This window comes from Etheostoma cragini, chromosome 11 (assembly GCF_013103735.1).
Source record: "Etheostoma cragini isolate CJK2018 chromosome 11, CSU_Ecrag_1.0, whole genome shotgun sequence".
Taxonomy (NCBI): domain Eukaryota; kingdom Metazoa; phylum Chordata; class Actinopteri; order Perciformes; family Percidae; genus Etheostoma; species Etheostoma cragini.
The window spans coordinates 17,721,971-17,744,017 of record NC_048417.1 but is presented as its reverse complement, the minus strand read 5'-3'; the positions used below and the strand labels follow the sequence as shown (position 1 = coordinate 17,744,017).

The following is a 22,047-nucleotide window of genomic DNA, read 5'->3' as shown; positions in this document are numbered from 1 at the left end:
CATATAAATAAAGTTGAGTTGGGTATATTTTATAATTTTATTAAATCAATGAGCTCCAAATGCCTTATATTTAAGTTGAATTGGAAATGCTTCTTGTGCAGATGAATGTAAAAATATTGGATGGTGATAGCAAATATAACCTCAGTTAGCTAAATAGCAAAGCTAGAATTGTCTGCTAGCATAGCTTGCCCATTGCTCAAGTGAATCAAAGACAATGAAAAAACAGCCCTTTTATGCAATATGTCAGTCAAAGTGTATTAATTGTCGCTATTACAACAGTTGAATTTTACAAAGTGACTGTAAAGAGTTAGTTTTCTGCTACTAGCTAGCTATGTAGCCCTGTTAGCATTAGCTTTACGGCATAACTTTGGTTTACATTTAGGCTTTAACCTCACAAACTTTACAGTGGTATGTATTAATATGGATATGAATAATTTAAAATGCATTGTATGTACTGTATGTACATGTATTTTAAAGATTTAAAAAAAATCTCAAAAATTGTAGGCCATTTGTTGTTTTATCTATTATTAGGGGTAGAGTCAATAGCAGTAATTTCTTATTGTTTATTTTTAATTAGCCTACAACAATTTTGGTGTTAAACTATCTATTCTAATTCATTTATATTATTCAGTTATTCATGGCAATACTAAAGCAGAACTAAATACTGAAGATGATGGCATGACTGGTCAAATTTCTACAGCTGCCGATAGATATAACCACAGACAACCACACCATCGGCAATAAAGTCTGAATAGACACCAAGTTGCTTGCAGCTGGAACACACAGCACCAGTTGACCATAACATTATGTGTATCGCACCATTGTTCATAGGAAAAACCAACATTACAGTACGGCCCATGGCTACGTCATAAAAAAGAAAGAAAAAGAAAACTGCACAGATGCTGTGTGATAGCCCACAGTAAATAAGCCAGTTCAATGCCATACTGCCATTATGTGCATGAAACCATTCATAAATGCAAGTATTTTTATTTAATTGAATTAGAGACAAACCTGAAGTCTTTACCTCTGTCATCATTCTATTGGGTTGCACTGCATTTCTATGTGTTCATTACTTCTTGATAGTGAAAATATGCAAAAGTATGACAGGACAAGCACAACAAAAGACATTTTAAAAATAAGACTAAAATGGAAAACTAGTCAACGTTGTCTGACAGCTGCTCTGTTACACAAATCATGAACATTTTGAGAGAAAAGAAAAAACTTACCATCCTTCTTGTACAATGAATCTTATATGATCTTGATAATCTTAAATATGTAGAAAATGTGTCTTTGGCCCATACCTTCATTTGATTGTTCAGATTCACAATAAGTGGCTTAAAAAGAAGTCAAAGCTATGGTTGTGCTACACTTGTCCACAGTACTATTGAACTGTGCAGTCTGAGAATGAATATGAGGCTATTGCTCCTTTCCCTTAATTCCTACCTATCCTCTTACTGGAAGGTGTGTTCACCACGGACTATGTGAGAGGAGAACTCATAGCGGTCTTTGCTGCGGTGGCCACAGATGTTGCACTCTAATGGCTCTCTGTATCCGTGGCAACCCATGTGAATGGTGTACATGACATGGTCCAGGAAGAGTACACGACAATGCTCGCACTGGAAGGCTCGCAACTCTTGGCCCTCTCGTCCGAACACCCGCACCCCTTCATGGTTAACAGGCCTCTCTGTGGCCACTCGCATTACTCCAGTCCTCATTCCTGGCAAATTTCTAGGTGATGTTTCTGTCACCCGCTCACCTGAATAAACCACCGCTGGACTGGCTCGAGACTTGAGGCTGGGAGTAGGGTTGTTCCCGTGGTAGCCAGGCCTCTCGTGAGGGCTGCTGCGAGCTGAGTCAGCAGAATCAACTCCACTGTTGCTGGGAGATTCTTCTTGCCCTGGCTGGAGCAGTTTGCCCTGCCTGGTTAAAGCAGTGGGGCCATTTGTGGTGGGATGGCTGGGGAAGTCATGGGGCTGAAGTGGCTGTGGTGGCAGCGTGTCACAGTTTCCTGGACGCTCTGTTCGTTGGCCCAAAGGCAGGACATGGTGGAAGAGGGGGGTGACCATGGGCACACCTTCAGCCATAGAGATAGGAGGGCCTGGATGGTGCAGCATGGGCCGAAGAGTGTCCGATCCTAGGTATGTTATGGCATTGCTGATGGCCTGATCCATCATGTGGGCCGACATCAGTTCATGTTGCTTCTCATACTTTAGGCCCATCTCATAGCCTAGTTCAGGGTACCTGTAGCGTACCATCTTTTCTCCTGCATGAAATAGAGTGGCACTATGACTGTCTTGAATTAATTCATTTAAAAACATTATGCAAATTTCAAAATGTAAGACACAAAATATAATTTAAACATATAAACATAATATATACTATAAATGCAATAGCTTAAGTGGACTGCAACATTCATGCTTTTAGTTACTAACTATGGAGAAGAATAAAAATGACCATGGTTTGATTTCGCAAAATGTCCTTTCTATTCAGTCAAACATATTATCTTGCTGATACTTCAGGGTTTGTTTTTTGTATTTTGTACCAGATATTCTATGTTTGTGTGTCTAATGAGGTGGAAAGCCCCATCCATCTACAACTGCACTGTTTAACCCCTCAATAACAGGGATGCGGTGAGCTGTTTTCTCTCGATAAGAGCAATGGCAAAGTTACAGGTGTATCTAACCACAGAGTGAAAAACATTTCCTTGCCTCTAAGTCAACCGCTTGCTCTAGCTTGCTCGATCATTTTTTCTTAAAGTGTGGCAAATAAAACCAAATTCAGAAAAAAAATCTGTGCTTATAAGTAGGACAGGGCTATTGCATGATATTATATAATATCATCTGATGTAAGACTCAAAAGGAAAGGAAATCACTTGCAAATGGTTTGACATGATGTTAATTCAACTAAAGCATTCTCAGACACATTCACAGTAATTGGTAAGTAGAAATGACTTACTGTCTGCTTGTATATATCATACATACATTTATTTTACATGATTTGAATGGTAATTCATCAGTGCAGAACACAACAAATCTTTTTCGACCACAACCTTTATGTTAGACTCATAGAAAGCAAGTGGAGGAGTTGAATTGTAATAACATTATATAATACTTTGCATCAGGCTGGTCCTCATGGAAATTCCACACTAACTTAAGTAAAGAAAGCCTGATAATGTTTAAGATACCCACCCACAAATTTCTGAGGAGTGGTGCTCTTCCTCTTGCCCACGTTACTGTGAAGCCTTTCAATAACAGGCGGCCGATCAAACGTAGCCATGGTGTTGGGCTCTGCCATGGGCCTCGGCTCTTTAGGGACCTCACCTTGAAAGGTTGAGAAAGAAAGGGGGTTAGAAAGGGCAAGGATATACGTTTGTGTCTAATGAGATGGATTCCTAAACACCGAAAAGTAACATTGCTAAATTGAACAGATTACTTTTTTTGGGATGTGGAAACAAAAAGTAAATCAGACTTGCTTATACATTTTTTTGAACCATAACCTCAGTTTACCTTCACCCATAAACCTTCCTAATGCCATAGGAAATGCTGTTTGTGTAGCTCAGTTTTCTTAAGCTAATAAATGAGTTAATTAATTAACTAAAAAAGCAGCATTCAGAAATGAATACAAATAGGAAGAAAACAAATTGAGTAAAAAATAAATAAATAGGTATAGTAGTAATATGTGCTTCATTTCAGGCTTTTTTAATTTCACTTCTCTTTTAAAGAAATTCTTTCCATACTGGACCAACATGAATAACTCCAATAAATGAATTATTCATAAGTAAACATCAAAGTGTTAATACTGATTTTCTACTGTGAGACCTAGCTTTTCTTTTCTTTTTTCTTTGCATTGTAGTACTTTTTCCATTACACATTAGGCCACCTAAGTTCCATGGTTTCAGTTTTAGCAAAGCAATTTACCTGTGTAAGGGCCAGTGCTGGTGTTGGGATCCAATCCGATACTCTGCAGGTAACTATGGCAGCGCTCTTTATGTTCCTCCAGGGAAGTGCGCTGTTTGTAGCTTCGCCCACAGTAGTTACACTTATGTGGTTTGCCAACTAAAAGTGAAGACATTCGAGGGAGAGTATATTAATTTCATTCACTGCTTTAGAGAGAGAGAGTGGGTAGCGTCCAATGAGATAATGCAACCTGCTGCAGTGCTCAGGCAGTGCGTAGTAGTAAATACTGTGTCAGAGTACAAACAAACCAAAAGCAAGCCTCTGAGATCATGGATGTTCCACTACTAGTGTGAGGATTCCACACAACTGTTGTCAGACAGAAAGACAAGTTGTGGGCGACAAAGAGAGTTGAACCATTTTAAAAGACTTTGGTCTCTGAAATATACGGCTAACTCCCACAGCAGAGTTGATCATGAATCCCATGGTGGTGGTAGGAAACTAACTCCAATGTTAAACTGCTATGGAGGTGGAGTGTGATTCATTGTGCCATTTCTATTTTATTCCATTTCTTCCTAACTAGACGAGTGGAAAGATGAAGACATATCCTATCTATCTTGGTCAAGCCATCAGCCCATGTACCCTTTTATCCATCCAACTTGCTGTTTCACTTAATCAACGGATCAATGGATTAGTGAAATATTTAATGCATAAAAATAATAATAAAAGGCATTATGTTATGAGTTTACAGGGCAGCCTAAATATGGGCTAAGATTTGTTACGGTCACCAGTGTTACTACCTTTGTTCGATGGAACTACGTGAGATTTTTCCATATTAAGGTAAAAGTTTAATCGAAAATAGTTTACTAAAGTGAAAATCCTACGTATGCAAACACGGCTGAGGATATAGGTCTGTGTGTGGTGGTTGATTATTCTTAAAACAAATGTAATGACTCATAAAGAGACTGAGTAAACTGCAGGCCACATAAGCATACCGATGTGACCCAGACACCATCATAAGCTACAGTATGTGATGTAGTAAGACTCACTGAGATAATGGTGACCGCTATTACTAGAAGAAGATGATGATCCAGTGCTCTTGTCACTGTGAGAACAGAGAAACCAAAAATGTTTCAGTCTGAGGCTGTAACACACACAACACACACACACACACACACACACACACACACACACACACACACACTCACACACACACACAGTGAGCGCACCTATACTTCTCTGTGTGTAAAGAGCGCCACTGAACAAGTGGCTCAAAAATAAATATTCCTTTAGCTGTAAATGTTACACGTTCTTCCATGGCATACTGCTTGATGATTTGTGTGGGGGAAATAAAATCCACTTGTTACTGAACTAGTCAGGGCAAATCTTGCATCAGCGGGCACTTTTCTTTTTACTGAATTATTTGGAAAGATAATAGGTTTAATGCTTTATCTGTCATTCAGTAATCTTGTGGTCTATAAATGACAATGGATCTGCAGAACTCGAAACTACACGTAGGGTTCATTGTGACGAATGTGGAATGAATTGTAATGAGTACGAACAGATACAAAAAATGGTAGCTAATGACAAAAGGTTCCAATATTATTAATGTGTGGGTAGGTGTACCTATAAGGTGATTGCAGTATTCATTATTCTGAGTAGTGAAAGAGTAACTTCTAAATAAAACGTCATTATGAAAATCATTTTCTATGCTGATGTCCCAAAATTAAAAACAGTAAAGAAGGCAGTATTTACTCCCATGTTCTTAGTGGCTCACATTCACACATCCACACAGACACACACTCAATACTGTAGACTTCATTACTTCTTTATATTTATATAACCACCCACACACGACCTTGCGCAGATGTTGGATGGACCTGAAGAATCCACCTTTCAGACGCTATTCTTATTCATGCAAATGCTCCACAGTGTGCATTCAGACTTACTTGACTGATTTCATTTGGCTAATAAACGGGAACTTGCTCAAATTTCAATCTCCTGCCTTAGAAAATGTGAAATCCTTTGCCTCTAGAGCGTTGACTGCATTATCCTTTATCCTATCCTAAAAGAGTTTGGGGGATGTGACAAACAAATTCAGCTGAAAATTAAACGAAGTGAGAGTACCAAAAAAATAGATGTGGGGATATTAAATAAATGCCTAAAAGAAACATCTGAGTAATAACTGGGACAGAGATTACAGACAAGCACACACAAAACTTGTATGCAAACACACCGACACACACCCAAAAGCATATCGCATCTATTTTATAAGAGAACTGCGTATGAGCAACCCTCTGTGGGGGCATCATTGGCAGATATGACGGCATTGTCTGACCTTGATTTGGTGCGAAAGAGGGGAGAGCACATCCTCTCTGATAGGAAAGTGGGTTACAGTTAAGAGACAGCCAGCTCTCCCCATATGTTTCTAAGCAGACAGATAGCTTCCTCCTTAGCAAGTAAAGCAACTAAGGAACAGCATGTCCTTGGTACCTAACCACAAAGCACTCACGGCGCTGTCTATGACATGCACATTAAAAAAGACACCAATGTGTCTATCCAGCAACAATATGAGACAGAGAGTCGCCAACCAGCATGTATGGCCACTGTTGTTCTGCTCATTCTTATATGTGACTCATATAAGAAGTCGCACACAGCTTTAGAATAAAATAAAAAATATCTTTGGAAAATATTTAAGAGGTACTTACAAAGCCTTTAGTTTTTTTAATAATGGACAAATTGCACTTGCCATATGCTGGCATTATGTCAAAACACACACAGATCTATTACATTCTACCTGTATGTGTAGGCCTAAATAAAATGTATTGTGTCTTAAAATAAAGAAAATCTATCCCAGCTTTAAAGCATTATGGGTTGATTTTTTTCCCGAAGATCTCTGAAGCACTTCTGATGAAATAAATGAAGTTTCTTCTGGGCAACAGAAGTGGATGAGTAAAAAGTGAAGAGAAGAGAGTGAGGAGGATTCTTACCAGCATGAGTGCGCAAATGCCCACTGAGGGCATCGCGCCGCCGGCAGGCGTAGCTGCAGAAGGGGCATTTGAAGGGTTTTTCGCCTGTGTGCAGCTTGATGTGTCGCAGCAGGTTTCCCTTCTGGGTGAATGAGACGCCACACTGGTTACACTGGAACGGCCTGTCACCTGATAGAGACAGGCACAGGAAGTCAATACCACACTCATTGTGGAAGATGGTTTTAGAAAGTATAAGCAACCTTGCAAGTTATTTTTTGTATCTAACTAAAATAAATTACCTTTACTGTTTTTGTAACTGACAGCTGACTTTGTCTCCCTGTTTGCAGGAACCAAAATGCACTAATAAGAAATAACTTGCACTTAGGTAAAGTATTGGAGTAAGTGAACTGCCCTATGCTGAACCTCTATAAAGACATCAACATTCACTTCTGGTAGACTGCTTTAAATTAGATTAAACTAATGTTACTAATTAAACCAAATTAAACCTAACTGAAGTAACTCAAACTAAAACTAGATTTTATTGAACTTGCATCTTCTCCTCAACCTTTATTCAAAATACATGCACATCAGGTGAAGTGGGTATGCTGTAAATATCCATCTAAAGACATGTGGAGCTTAAGACCTATGTATATGCGATTCTCACAGGAAAAAAGGTACTGTTACTGTTTTACTTGTGTAACTTTTCCACAGTAAATGCTACGTTTTCCAGGTTAATGAATGTAAGTGTGCGTGTGTCAATCTCTTTGGCAAAGTGTGGTGAAATTTGTATCATGTGGAATGATACAGTTCAGTACCAACTTCTGATTTAACATGGACATACTACTGGACACATGGACATACAGCAAACTACTGTCTGCTGTTCTAATGGAAAATCTTTTGATCCACAGCAACTTGGAAACGAGAAACATGATCCTAATGCTGTGACAACCAGAGCAGTTATGGTGTCAGAACAGGTTGCGGGGGATTCCAAGGATATTTTTCCCTCATAATAATTCCAAGTCTAAGCTATTGTCCTTAAACAAAAACTAAATAAACAGAAAGCATTCCACACCCAATGTCAGGGAAAACAAATGGTTTCTGACTCACTCTAAAGATGGGGAAACATGCATACTGCCCTGATTTTAGTGATTAGAAAAAGAAAAATCCTTTGTTGATTGTCAAAGCCCAAAGATGTATAAGGCAGCTTTTTTTTATAGCATTTCACGCTTTTAATGGCATTTGGAAATGTACTGATACCGTTTGGTTGTCGACTTCCTGCATCAGCCGTCATGTTTGGCTCAGATAATCCATCCTGTAAATTGCTTGGGCTACCAGTCATGGATTCCTCCAACGCTCCTTCCCTCCCAGTTTGGCCTATTTCACCAAGTCCTAGGCTTCTGTCGTCAGCCTCCTCTGCGGTTTCTTCCTCTTGCTTAATTGTCAGTTCTGTAAAATAAAAAAAATATTAATCTTAGGCTTCGCAGCTCACAATGTCAAATTTAGATGAAGCAGTTTTTATGAAGGTGCCATACCGGCACTTCTACCACAAAAACGCTCTACAGCAACCATGAACCACATAGCAACCATACAGCAACTATGTGGCCTAGGTTGAACCTGGGTTGCAAGACTTATTTAAGAAGGAACAGATTACACTGAAATGGTCTGTGTTTCTTTGCATCGGATGGATTGAACTAGGTCAGGTTAGAAGAGAAGGGGTCTACATCCCAAGGGTGCAGCTTGTGGTTAGGGTTGAGGTTAGAGTAAGTAGCCTCTGTAGACTTCAGTAAAACTGTAAAGGATTGAGATGACTGTGCTGGTCTCAGGATGGACTGGATTGACTGGAACTATAATGGGTTGATCGGCAAAGGACATAGGGTGACTTATGAGTGATAGCTGTTCAAAATAATATATCATTAAATGGGCATGTGGAGGACGCATCCTAGCAACTCAACTCGTGGACAGCATTAGGATGGACTGACACATTGCCAAGAAAGAAAAAGAGAAACAGGCTGGTCTGGTTCCTGGCTGTCCCTGGGGAGAAAAGGGAGTGTCAGAGGCCCTGTTGCCTAGAACACAAGACTAGCAATGGGAGACCGGCTAGATGACGAGGGCAGAATATTGTACAATTATGTGTGTGGGTGGCGGAAAACTATTCATCACCTAGAGTTTCTACTTATAAGTCACCAGTACGGAGCCCCGGAGGTGACATGGAGGAAAAAAATGAAAAAAAAAAAAACGAAGGGTAAAAATAAAAAATAAAAAACGTTTACAGGGGAATAACACTAAATTTGAGATCTCGAGTTTGAAAATCCAGCAAACAATACAGAGCCTGTAGTAATTAAAGTAAGTAGTAATCAACAGTCAACGACAATGCTCATAATAACACTTCACATTATGTCATGCTCGAGATCTTGAGTTTGAAAGTCAAGATCTCGAGTTTAGTGTTTGTCCCCAGTAAAAAAAAAAATGTTTTCCCACATGTCACCCCCGGGGCTCCGTACATCTGCTACACCTAGTTTTATTCACCTTATGCCCCCTTTGACATCATTTAATGGAAAATCTGTTTGAAAAATATTCAACTTAATTCTTCCTAAATTCCTGTTTTCCGGCAACAAAGCTGAAACATTGCTAGGTAGGGTAAGAGAAGTCTTTTTTTATTCTGTATAAACCACATGAGATGACAGTTTAAGATAGACGAGCTAATGCTTGACCAAGAATTGCCTCATTTGCCTAACACAGCACTCTAAATGTGCCACAAAGCAGCTTCATTTTGTCTTCTGAGGGAAAGGTTCCTTTGTCTTGGAATGTGCCATATTTTCAGACATTAACTCTCTAAATGCTATATATATATATAAAAATATAATCAAACTGACTATTTTACAAAAGACATACTCTGACCAAGCAAAACGCAGTACCTCTTTAACATCTGTCATACGCAACAATATAAAAAATATTTTGTTGTTGTTTGAAGTATGCTTTTTTTTATATAGAGCACTCTGAGAAAAACCTGTGATTCTGGGCCATATACTAAAACTTGACTTACTTTGATCCCTAATGCTAGACTTGTCTTTGTTCCCACTACAGCTGTGACAAAGGAATCCAAGAATCTTAGTTGGTACTGAGCCTTAATAAAAAAAAAATCAATTTTTATCATGATAATGGGTTCAAATGTTTGTGAAAGGGACTTCAGTCAAAGTGCTGAAAAGAAGAAAAAAAAGCGTTTGGACATAATCCAAGCAGAATTTACGGAACCTGATTATCCTGTTTTGGGATTTGCTGCGGCAATAATCAGTGTGAGAATGTGTTGTTTTACTAAAGCCTCCCATCTGACTGCATCCATGAACTGTCTACTCAAGCTTTGGAGGCTTGTAAAAGAAATTTAGATATTTAGTTAAAATCTCCTTTTTACGGGCTATAGAGAAAAAAATATCCGCAAAGCAATTGCATTCTTTAAACTGATACCAATGCCACAGTTTGTACAGAAGAAACACTTATCCCAATCCCCACATCGCGATCGAGTCTTGCATTCGACAGCTGTATCCTGGCAACACGGATCAGACCTGAATGTCCTTGCTATTCAGCTCCTTGCATCTTAACATCTGTCTCTTCATTGTGGCAGAGCGGAATGCATAGAGTGGTCAGGTGAGTATAAACTTGAAACAGTTGCTATGGCAAAAGCAGTGATGAAAATCATTGAGATTCAATTATGGCATGATTCAACCCCCATACCAGATACAGTAGTCTGCAAATCATCTGAGTTTCCAATAATCCAGAGAAAATCACGGGAAAAAAACCCACAATTGATTGAGGGGTTTACTGAAAGCCACACATCCTAATGAAGAAGCCATATGTCCCAAAGGGTGTAATTCCCTTTTCTACCTTATATTACCAGACAGTGCAAATACCAAGATAACTGCTACACAACCTATGTTTAAGCTTGCAAGTTTAAGTGGCATTTGAAAACACTTCATGCTTATTTTCAACAGATGACATGATGCAGCCCTTCTTTTGTAACAAAACCTCAAATAGCAAATCATGTTAGGCAACTTCCAGAATGACAACAGCTCTTATTGGTGAAGAGTATCTCCCTGTGAAAACAATGGCCCAGCTTGCCTCCCAGTATCTCAAAACTTGTGGGAAACAATCTTCACTTTTTCTCCCTGGACTGCATCGTCTCATTTGGTTTCTGCTTTACTTTGCTGCTTCATAGTGACATTGCTGTAGCTAATCTGAGGCATCAGCTAGACTTAAAGGATCAAGCAACAATCATGGGTAATGGCAATATACTGTGGCACAAGTGTGATATAACAATTTTGTACAACAGCTCTCCGTGTAGAAACTACTGTACTTCTCCACTCACTGTAACAAGTGATCCATTCTTGTCTTTTTTTTTTTTTACTTGTTTGAGACTTTACTTCGGTTTCTCTTTGTTTTTGAGTTTGTATTTGGAGTGCATTTTATATTGATTTTATGCTTTGCAGTTTGCCCCTCATTCACACAAAAATTGTGGCAAGCTACTATGCAAGGCACTGGCCTATCCATCAGGAGCACCTGTTTTCTGATCAGATCATATTTGCCAAGTTCATTTTCTGGTTCAACAAATCCAAACTAACCACATCCTCTGTTTCAAAAATAAAGCCCTTCCATCAGTTCATGGAAAATACAGTAACCCTTCCTACCCAGGAAGGCATTTATTGTGAAGGGGTTGAGGTTAATTCAAACAAACTAAAATACAATGATCAAAATACACTGATCAAGTAAGAACATGTCTGTTTAAAGGAGAAACAGCGTGTGTGTGTACTGTGGCTGTTCTTGGCAGACTGCAGAACATGAGTATCTATTGACTGAGCACTCACCACTGGGGGAATTAGGACCCTGAGGAACCTGTCCATCAGGTGATGATGTATCCGCCAACATTCTCGAGTTCTCCTTACCGGGAGAGCATTGGCCGTTACCTGGGAGACAAGCAGAAATGCAGCAATCTATATTGTGCTACACAACAAATACAATACAATGCATAATATGTATGTGTTCTGTGAAAAAAACAGCTTTGAGGTTTTTGATATTTTATGTGCAACTATATAATGATTGATTAGGATTGTAAAAGCAAAGACGAGGTTGGAGAGAAAAATAAAAGGTGGCCACGTGAAAAAACAGAAATCATTTTAAACATATTTTTTTAAGATGCGATTTTTAGGATGCGATTCTTCCAGATTGTGATTATACACTGACCACCTAAGCTGAAGAAAAAAAACAGGTCTAATCACTTTTATACAGATACAAATTAGATAAAAGTTCTCGCTGAACAAAGAATTCACATGATATACAGTAGACCTAATTCCTTCGAAAAATGATTCATTTAATCTTGCTATCAGATTCCCTTAAAGCCTAACCTGAATGGTCACTAAAGAGGTTACCATACAGAATGCACAAGGCAACCAACTACACTGTCTTAATGTACCTATGGGATTCTAATGTCCAGCAAATGTGGATCAGATTGCATCCTCTCAGCAGTCTTTGCAGAACCCAGGCTATGGATATCCCTGTGTCCTGTGTCCTGTGTGGTTTGAGGGAGAGCAAACCAATCCCTTATCCCCTTACACAACGTCCCCGTCAGGGTCACTAGAACAATACAGTGGCAGCAGGCAAACACCCCTGCTGACCCAGGTGTCAGATCCCTTAGGAACCAAAGTGAGCCATAACTCACCTCCAGCAAAATTCAAGTTTTTCCTCTAGCAAATTGACTGCGAAAAACGGGACAGTATCCATTATAAAGACTCATGCTTCTAAAGTTAATGTTGCAACCGCCGCAGTTTCAGGTTAAAATTAAAGGAACATCCTATGTGCTACATCTGAAACCGCTACAAGAAAGGCCTTGTTACATTTGTCAGTGCTGAACATGTCTGCAATGATTGATCATTCATGAAAAAGAAATCTGTCAGATGTGCTCTTGCTGTGACAGCTCCTCTTAGTTTGACAACCTCCTCTATGGTATTGTTCCATTGTAGTGGCAGCCACACTGAGTGGGGCATACTGGGAGACGTTGTCTATGACTCAATCCCTGGGCCTGGGCTCGGATTGCACAGGTTGGGTTTGGAAGAAATCTCAGGTGACCGACGCAGGCTCTCCTTTGGCAATGCTGTCCTGGAGACAGTAGTGGCCCAGATTTGTCATGAAGGATTTTCCATTACTGTAGCAGATGCTGACAGCTTCCAAGCAGCACTGTGACTAGGCTGCCTCAAGCCTAAACTAATGGCTCATTGAGCTGCCTGGGTTTACGTGCTAAAATAAGAACTAAAATAAGACTAAGAAGATTTTAACAGTGTTATTGTAAAAGAGTCAATGAAAATTGCTGCCTAAGCAATTTATTCAAAAGCTCAATGTATGACAGTTTATGATGCTTCATTTATGATGTGTTCTTTAAGTAATACAAAATTATGTCAAATAAATACTTTTGTAATCAAAGGTCAAGTCTTTAGGAAATCATTTGCCATCAAAGGAAGCAGTGAACCTTATATTATGTCTGTCTGGGCTTATGATGACCACATATATAGCTAGTGACAAAGATGCATGTCCATGCCTATTTAAAAGGGGACCACAAACCTTTAATGTTTGGAAAATATGGCTTATTTGTTATGAACATGAATAAGGTTAACAATGTTTTAAACCACACGCCAGATAGCATGGATTGATGTTGGCGTTGGAGCCTCGTGTTTGCTGAGTCAATCCTGTATGAACAGTAAGATCAGAATATCAGACAGTCGAGACTTGCCGGACGGAAAGTTATTTTGAGTAACACACCAAATTGGGATAAATTTAAATGCTGGCAAATAGAAAGGAACAAATGTGTACACATGAAACTTGTAGGTGTAGCAATTGCTGACTTCATCATTAATGCCAAATGAATGCATAGCTTCTAAAGTACAGTCATCTTCTTAGGAATCTAACAAGGGTCAATGCAATTTCAGGTCCCACAAGTTATTCACAAGAAAGCACAATGATTTATAAATGGTATCTAGATCCAGGAACAGAATGCAATGACACCAAACCTACATGAAACAGAGTTAAGCTCCATCTACCTACTTGAAATAGTTCTACTAGAAATGAACAAAATACAAAGAAAATGGCTCAATAGCAAGCTAGCTGTGTTGAGGAGTTGAATAGGATTTTCTTTCCAGAGAGACGAGGCCTTTCACTCTGGCTTGCTGGATACACACTGAATGGGACCTGGTATTTTCCTGTCAAACCCTGAACCATTTAAGACAAACATTGTATTGGAAGTAGATAATGATTCATTTAACTTTTGAATGATGTTATGTTAATTGCCAAGCCATGGAGTGCACTGGTGCGTTCCATTTGTGGCGGGGGTGACCTAGACAGGAGCGGAACTTGATACTGTAGATAACTGATCTAAAATTATCTTAACTTGTGATCTGCATTAATAATACAGCTTTTACTGTAAAAAATTGTAATAATTCTACATTTGTTGGATTTGCATTTAGGTCAAAAATCCTACTTAATCTCACACACACATTGCATTATCATAATCACACATGCACAACCCATCACTACCCCTGGTATTCACAATCATACTCTCTCACTCACATTACCTTATAAATAATACTTACATTGTTAACAATGCTGTTCTTCTTCCCTGGCTTAAATAACAAGTCGCCAGCAAAGTTAACAGCTGGTTAAACAAAAATGTAAAGATTTGGTTTCAATCTCTTTTATGTACTCTCTTGGCTGCTGTCTTAATATTAATATGATATAATATATAATATAATAATATGTTCTACTTTTATGTATTATTATATTATATATGATATCTTTGGATTGATATTACTGATGCATCAATGTGTATGATGCATATTACTGCTATAGAACTACTACTGCTCATAAAAATACTCGTTCAGTTAATCCAAAATATAAAAATTCAAAATCCCCAAATTTGGAGATACATGATTTTAGCTGGACAGGAAGGGTATGAAAACATTATAATCTAAAATGTAACTATTATCTAAAGCTGTCAGACAAATCTAGTGGAGTAAAAATTACAATAACTCCTATTGAGGTGTAGTCGAAGTATGGCGTTGGATAAAATGGAAAGTGGAAACAAAGTACCTTGAATTAGTAGTTAAGTACAATACTTGAGTAAATGTATTTTGTTACAGTCCTTCACTGAAGAACACTAATATCTTTGGCCATGACAGACAAAAGATTGAAAGCAACACCTTTCTTTACATACTGTATGCAGAAGTGGATTTTGTACAATAAGACCAGTAAGTAAATGAGTACTTTAAATGAGATTTTAGATCAGAAGGTATAGGAGAAGTGTTTTGTTGTTGTTTTGATGATTCTGGACCCCGTGTTTGCCCTCAAATTATTCAAGTAAATGTGATTTGTTTGATTGACAAATTGAAACTCTTCTAGAATGAAATTAAGCAATGTTAAAATGTTTGTCTGGTATGAAGCAAACTCCCGCTGCTATTTTTAATAGTTTTTAATTTTCTGTTGGCTGCTACTGGCTTTGTACATCAACCATTAAATGTTTAATAAAGAGAAACTGGAATATCTAATTAACTCTTTCGGCATTTCAAATATCGTTTAAGGTTATCAACTTAACTCCAATTGGGACCTTCAGAAGTCGAGGAAGTTAAGTATGCTTTGTGTTGCAGTTTTGTCATACTAGCATAATTGTCAACGACTACATTGTAAAGACTATTAAGGGATTGTCATATATTAAGCTACTTTACTCTGATAGCAATGCACTTTTGAAATGAAAAATTGTTACATTTTTTAATACATTGTTTTTTTTCTTCTTACATTATAGTCTACTATTGTCCTGTGAATTACTATTAGTATGTACAGTATATATGAAACAGAATGACAGGACGCACATGAATAAAGTGATGTAACCTATGTGATAAAGTGATTGTATCTGTAATAAATTATGATGGTGTGAAGTGTGTTGTGTGCGGAACGGTGAAACTGTGCGTGAGTATGATAACCTGAGAGAGAGATTGACAATAACAGCGCAAGTGGTCACCAATAATTGTGTGATAAGACTATTTTTATATTAAGAAAAAGAAAAGAAAGGAACATTAGTTGATTGAAGGTAACTTAAATTTTGTATTTGTGATTACTGAACGACCTCAATGAAAACAAAAATTGTACCTGCTCAGTGGTAAGTGTTTGGTGTTTTAAACCCCCAACATTGCCTTCCAGGCACTAGGATTAGGTACAATGAAGTCGGGTCACAGTGCTGCCTGCAAGTCGACACTGGGGGCTTAAATCACGATCCAGCTCAGCGGTCCTGCTGTCAATGTTTGGGCTGCATTGAAATCCAGCCACGGTGCATTTAGGAACAACATGTTTTGTCAGTGCAATAGCAAGGTTCCTCTGGTTTTCCAGAAATGTTACCTTTGTCTCTCTGCCTTTTGATTATGTTCAGTGTGAGCCAATTGGAATTGAAACCACAAATATTGTCAATCACACACAATTATATACACTGTCGGCTTTATGTCTCATAGTACTACTCTGAGTCACAGATACTGATATTCTTTCTTACATATTATAGACATTATCAATACATGAATAAGAATAGTAGTAATCTCTCTCTATATAAATATATAAATATATATATATAGATGAATAGATAGATAAAAGATAAAGCGTCCATCTGTTTTATTAGAAATTGTATAATTAGGCAACCACAAAAGCTTATTTACAGTTATGAAAAATCGTCTCCGCTAAGTGTTTTGGATGATAAAAAGTTGTCATTTAATGAAAAGATTTTTTTCATAGAGCTTTGGACCCTATTGATCATATCATTAAGAAAAACATTTCAACCTTGCTGTAATATACTAAAATGACATTGGTCATCAGTTTTCAGTTACTGCATGTTGAGCCTATTGAACTCACATATACATTTTTTATACAATATAATACACTTTGATAAGTGAGTACATTCTTGTGTTCTATGATGGTGTGTAGAATAATATGATTGCACGTACTGTAAGTGGGAGAGTATAGAGGTCTATGTGCAAGAATACGAGGATATGTGTCACAACAGGTACGCTGTTCGACTAAAATACTCTCTCATAGTAAACAGTGTCTTGCTAATGTATTGAGCATACTGTAAATTACACGGGGGTAAAAGGGATGCAACCTTAATTCCACAAACACGCATGTTTTCTGCAGTTTCATGCTAACGGAACAGACTATTATTTGTTCCAAACGTATCATTTCAGAAGCGTCCCGCAGGCGGACAGGGAGAGAAAGAGCCTCCATGTTGTCTTCCGCCACCACCCATACCCCGCCTGCCAAGTGTTCCTATATGCAGAAAAAAACCAATATAGACCTAAAATCCCCACTGATGTCATAAACAGCACACTACCTGATTTTAGATCTGCACACCAAAGCAAAGTACAAGGGGGGTGGGGTGGGGTGGGGTGGGGGGGCAGGGAAGAGATATAGATGTATTTGAGAGACCTGCCCAAAGGAAACCAGCAAAGGGCAATGGAGCACCACAAAGTATGTATCCAATATCTGCTGCATTCAACAGGATGTTTCATGCAATCGTTTTCTCTACCTTAAAGGGGTGAACAGGAAAAAGCCTGCACTAAGGGAAAATCCCTTGAAATGTTTATGGTGTTGTGATTGCAACAATGTTATTGTTTTTTTTAAATCACCATTATATCTAAAAGTTGGAGAAGATGTGTCAAAGTCAAAATAAGCTAAAAAACACCAAAGCTACAATAACACAGAGATGCAACTGTCGTAGTCATGACCATCATTATTGGTACAACAAAACACGGGCACATATTTCATTATACTGCATAAACTCTGACCTTGGATGTAAAGTATAGGTAAGCGAGTGTCAGTGTGTAGTGTGTAAGGGACATGAGGACTTACTAGCACAGTAACCATCAGGAGCCTCCATTTCAAGTTCTTTTGGAGTGCTGCAGACAATACAAATGAATATTACTGCAACATTTCCGTTATTATAACATAGAGGTTTTTACCTTATGCATTTCTTCTCCTATTATTTGTAAACCAAATTGTGCATTCGAAAAGCTGTGCAGCCCGAGCTCTGTGTCAATATAATAGCAAGCAACAATGACGTATCTTTAAATTTATTTTTATCACAAACCTGTAAACTATTAAAAAGCTTAAAATCATATTAATACCCCAATTGCAAGGCTCTTAAGCCTCTTCATGTGCATGGATTACTGTGAGCAGAGGTGCATTACAGCAAAGACTGGTCTGTGCACTTTTCGAATTAGAGAAGTAGTCGCGTATATTTAGCAAGCTACCCAATGCTCAATTTTAAATGTGGGAACAGCCATGTTTTAGTTATGTTCTCTATTACACTGTTCTTGTTCAAGTAAAATTAAAGCTGGCATAGTCTCTCTAATTTCTGCATTTTACACATTTCCAGTTTGTTTATCTTATCAGGTGTGTGACCTTTTGTGCAAAACTGGTTTAAAAACCAAGAAGAAATTAATAGAATGACTAGCATTCACTTAAAATAAAACACAATGCATTAAACTGATACCCTTTAACACACACGTTGATGTCTAAGCATTTATGGGCACGTCGATGACACATGGTGTCAACAGGCGTCTTTGAGGAAGTCATAAATATATTAGAAGTAACTAGCATGTTGATTCTAATTTTTATGAATAGCAAAATCAATTATGGGTTAGTCTTTATCCCTCGGCCCATTGTTGTTGTTGTTGGGTAGGAGCAACACATATAAAGCATGTGTTATGATTATTATAATTTGGAATAGCATTGCATCAAAAAGAATTTAAATAAAGTGTATTAATCTCTATTCAAATACTGAGTCAGATCACACAGCAAATTTGAATTATGTCACAGCATATTCACAGCTGACTTCCTTGAAAACCATCCACAAAAAAGCTTCCATCCACAAAATAGCTTAACTCTTTCATTAAAAGAAGAAAAACAAAACTCTAAAGGTGTCATTGCATTTTTCTTTTAGCCTAAAAGGCCCAATGCAGATTGTCCCTTAAATCAGTTTCATTGTCTGGAACTGTTAAATTTTTTACTCTATAACAAAAATGATGATAATCTGACTCAGAAGCAGGCAATTTCCTTATTGGATCTCCCAATTTAGTCTCCCCCTGTAGCTACAGGGAGGAAACTTTGAGCATTTTGTCACAGAAAGTTGGTTTCTTCTTTTACACCCATTACGTTAAAGTGAAACATGAAAGCAAAACAATAAAAGTAGCATGCAAAAGCCTATATAGAGAAAAAAGGAGGATTCATATAATTACCTTCAAGTGTCTCCCCTGTGCAAAATGAGTTGATGATTTCAGCCAAGGACGGTGGGAGGGGGTGGTAGTCGTCTCCACCTCCCTTTAATAAAACAAAAAAAGTTAAAGTTAACTATTTCGTCCACTGATCTCTCCCAAATGGATGAAACCCCCTTTTTAAATGGGAATTTTTCAATAACAGTCCTATAAAACGAGCGTGTGATAACTACTCTTAGCAGGTTCAGAAAAGCAGAGATAAATTGAGGAGGAGAGCCTACAGGTGACGAAGCCTCTTCTGCGCGTCCCGTCGAGTTTTCCACTTTAAAAGCGACGCCGACACAGTCCCAACGAGCTCTCCACTCAACTTGAGTCAAACTTGCGGCATTTGGTCAGAAGAAGTCGCACAAATAACAACTGAGCCGTACACGGCGCACTTTTTTTTCTTTTTTTTAAAGAAGGAACACCGAGGGGGGAAGACTCAACAAGTTGGTGAAGGGAAAGAAAGAAAGAGAGGAATAGATCAAACTGGATCCACCGGTTCCTAAGGAATTAGCCATAACGACAGGGAGCAGCCAAGCTATATTCAACCGCCAAGAGACTGGAAATCCGTGGGTAGGCAGTGTTGAAAAGCTATACTGTGAAGATGTGACTCAAGGTCGGACATGCAGAGCCTGACATGCGTTTTAACTGCGACTGCAGGAAATGGGAATAATAAGACGTAGAGACAAATGAACTGCATGTCCACACTACTGTACCTTCAAGGTGCATTTCAACCAACAAAATGACAGAAATTTCAGAAATTAAAAATTAGGCTGCTACCCCCCCCCCCCTCCTTTCTCAGTTTTTTATTTCATACCAGGCTACTGCCTCTAGTGTCTAGCTGTGACTTTAGGTAGCCGAATTAACATTTATTTAAGCAGCAAAAAGGTGGGAGAGCTGCATTTTGCAGATGTGGCCTAGGCTACAGACAGTTTAAGCAGATGAGGACAAGGTGCATTTACCTGGCAGGGAAACATTAGCCTGACATCTCTGGAAAACAAGCTAACCCATCCGCTGCTGCAGACACCGTGAAGCCAGTTCTGGTTGTTAGCTATTGTCACAACGCGCCGTGTTTCTCGTGTTAAGTGATTGTGTTGCTGGCTGAGTCGCCTGCATGGCTTTGGAGCTGACTGACAGCTGCGATTCAACAGGTTCCCCGACCACCGCAGTCTACAGCACAGCCCGTCTGGCTTTCCATTCATCAGGCAGACGCTCCAATTGTCTGCATTTGCCGCAGACATGCGCCTCCAGCAGCTCTGAAGCGTCTATGTAGTCTACTGATAGTCGAATCATAATTGAATGGATTAAAGCAGCAACACAATAAATGGTTATGCTAAAGCAAACGGATGCATGCGCTTATGTTGCTCTCGCTCTCTCTCTTTTTTTATTTTATTTACCTTAAACACGTAGGAGTTTATATAATCCCACGAATTTGCACATTGATCCCGAGTGAATGTGTCGGTTTGGAATAGACTTCATTGTAGCCCGACATGCGCCATGCAGCGCGGACTGAAAGGTAGTTAGGTTCCGCAGCAGCAGCAAAAGCAACAGTTGTTAAATCCACCACTGACTTCCTCCTCCATCTCGAGAGCGAGCGGCAGACAACCCGCCCGAGTTGCTATTCTGGGAAGTTGATGTGACAACCGATCACAGAGAGCGGACCCGGTCTGCTTCTCTGTTCGCCGATCGATTAGGTTACAAAGGGGCTTCTTATTTCTGAGGCAGCAGTCCTGTGGTGACGAACTCTTTAAGTATTTCTAGGGATTACAGTGTAGGCCACTCAAGGACATATCATGCGACCATATTCCTTATTATTATTATATATATATTTTTTTTACATATCTTGAAGCCATTAAAACGTGGCAAAGTATTATCATATTGTTATAAATAGAGCCTGACTTATACTAGATTTTTGAAGCCAATATAAAAAAATGATATAAGGACAATAGACTACGATTTTAGCATTTTAAGTGTAAAAAGGTTCCTTTAATTTGTAAAACCAAGATATAGCATATATTGAGAAATACAATGAAAATAAACCTCTGGTGAACAATCTACACCGGCAAAAGAGGATATCCGCCCTGCTGATGTAGGCTATCGGTAAGACTCTGTAATGGTTAGATATGACAATAATGATGATGCTCTATGCAGTAGGGTTTTACATAATGAATAATATAAACTAAATGGCCTAACTGTAATGATAGTAGATAGAGTATTCTAACTAAAGTAAGTGTAACAGCAATTTCTTCAGTCACACACAATGTGCACCTCAATTTTGAGCCAGGTCTGACATATTTAGATTCGTCAACATCTGAAAAGACCCTAAAAAGAGTCATGCACAGTCATGCCTACTTAAATTCAGTTTCATCGTGTAAGGGATTCATTCCTAACATTACATGTTTTAGGGGTTGTCATTCTGGCTATAGTAAATGAATGCTGCAATGAATTTCAGAAAAGTGTGTTATGTGCACTATGTGCACTGGTGCCAAACAAAAAAACAAACAGAAAAGGACCACGACAAGCACATGCCAGCAAATACGAATGACTTAGGCTATTATAGTCCAAGAAGCAAATGACGATGTGAGTTCTGTCGATCAGGGACATCAGTGGTTTAAATATGAATGTGTGTGAATAATGTATTGTAGGCAAAGGACAGTGTTTCATGCTGACCACTGGGGCTTACTGCATGTCTAATGGAGCAGTGGGCCCGGGGGTGCTCCAGATTTGGTTGGCCGACCCACTGAAATCAGAAACCTCAAAGACAGCACAGGTGCCAAATACACACCAAGGCAGTACACCCACCCACATAAATGTGTAAATATAAAGTGGTACTACTGTCCTGACTTGTGGGGAGTTCCTTCT

At 38.7% G+C, this 22,047-nt stretch overlaps 1 protein-coding gene across 3 annotated transcripts; it reads right to left on the bottom strand.

Annotated features, from left to right (window-relative positions):
* Nucleotides 1-1,312: 1,312 nt before the first annotated feature.
* Nucleotides 1,313-20,799, bottom strand: ikzf2 (IKAROS family zinc finger 2). Of its 3 annotated transcripts, none has more exons than XM_034885511.1 (9): nt 19,425-19,807; nt 19,168-19,249; nt 17,780-17,826; nt 11,719-11,817; nt 8,120-8,308; nt 6,884-7,051; nt 3,918-4,055; nt 3,189-3,320; nt 1,313-2,263 (listed from the first exon to the last, which is right to left on the bottom strand). In XM_034885511.1, exons 3-9 carry the CDS (start codon nt 17,805-17,807, stop codon nt 1,452-1,454), a joined length of 1,566 nt encoding a protein of 521 aa, XP_034741402.1. In that variant the 5' UTR covers nt 17,808-17,826; nt 19,168-19,249; nt 19,425-19,807; the 3' UTR covers nt 1,313-1,451. The 3 variants fall into 3 exon arrangements, with proteins under 3 accessions (XP_034741402.1, XP_034741403.1, XP_034741404.1); XM_034885512.1 differs by lacking the exon at nt 19,425-19,807 and adding an exon at nt 20,583-20,799 and having other exon boundaries at nt 1,452-2,263; XM_034885513.1 differs by lacking the exon at nt 19,425-19,807 and adding an exon at nt 20,148-20,418 and having other exon boundaries at nt 1,452-2,263.
* Nucleotides 20,800-22,047: the final 1,248 nt, after the last annotated feature.

What these genes read in the sequence shown, in the direction of transcription:
- ikzf2 (XM_034885512.1), bottom strand. Translation starts at nt 17,807, where the DNA reads ATGGAGGCTCCTGATGGTTACTGTGCTA. An exon ending in GGGTCCTAATTCCCCCAGTG is followed by an intron (nt 8,309 to 11,718) that starts GTGAGTGCTCAG and finishes TTTATTTTACAG; the next exon opens with AACTGACAATTAAGCAAGAG. An exon ending in CAGCACTGGCCCTTACACAG is followed by an intron (nt 3,321 to 3,917) that starts GTAAATTGCTTT and finishes CAACCTTTCAAG; the next exon opens with GTGAGGTCCCTAAAGAGCCG.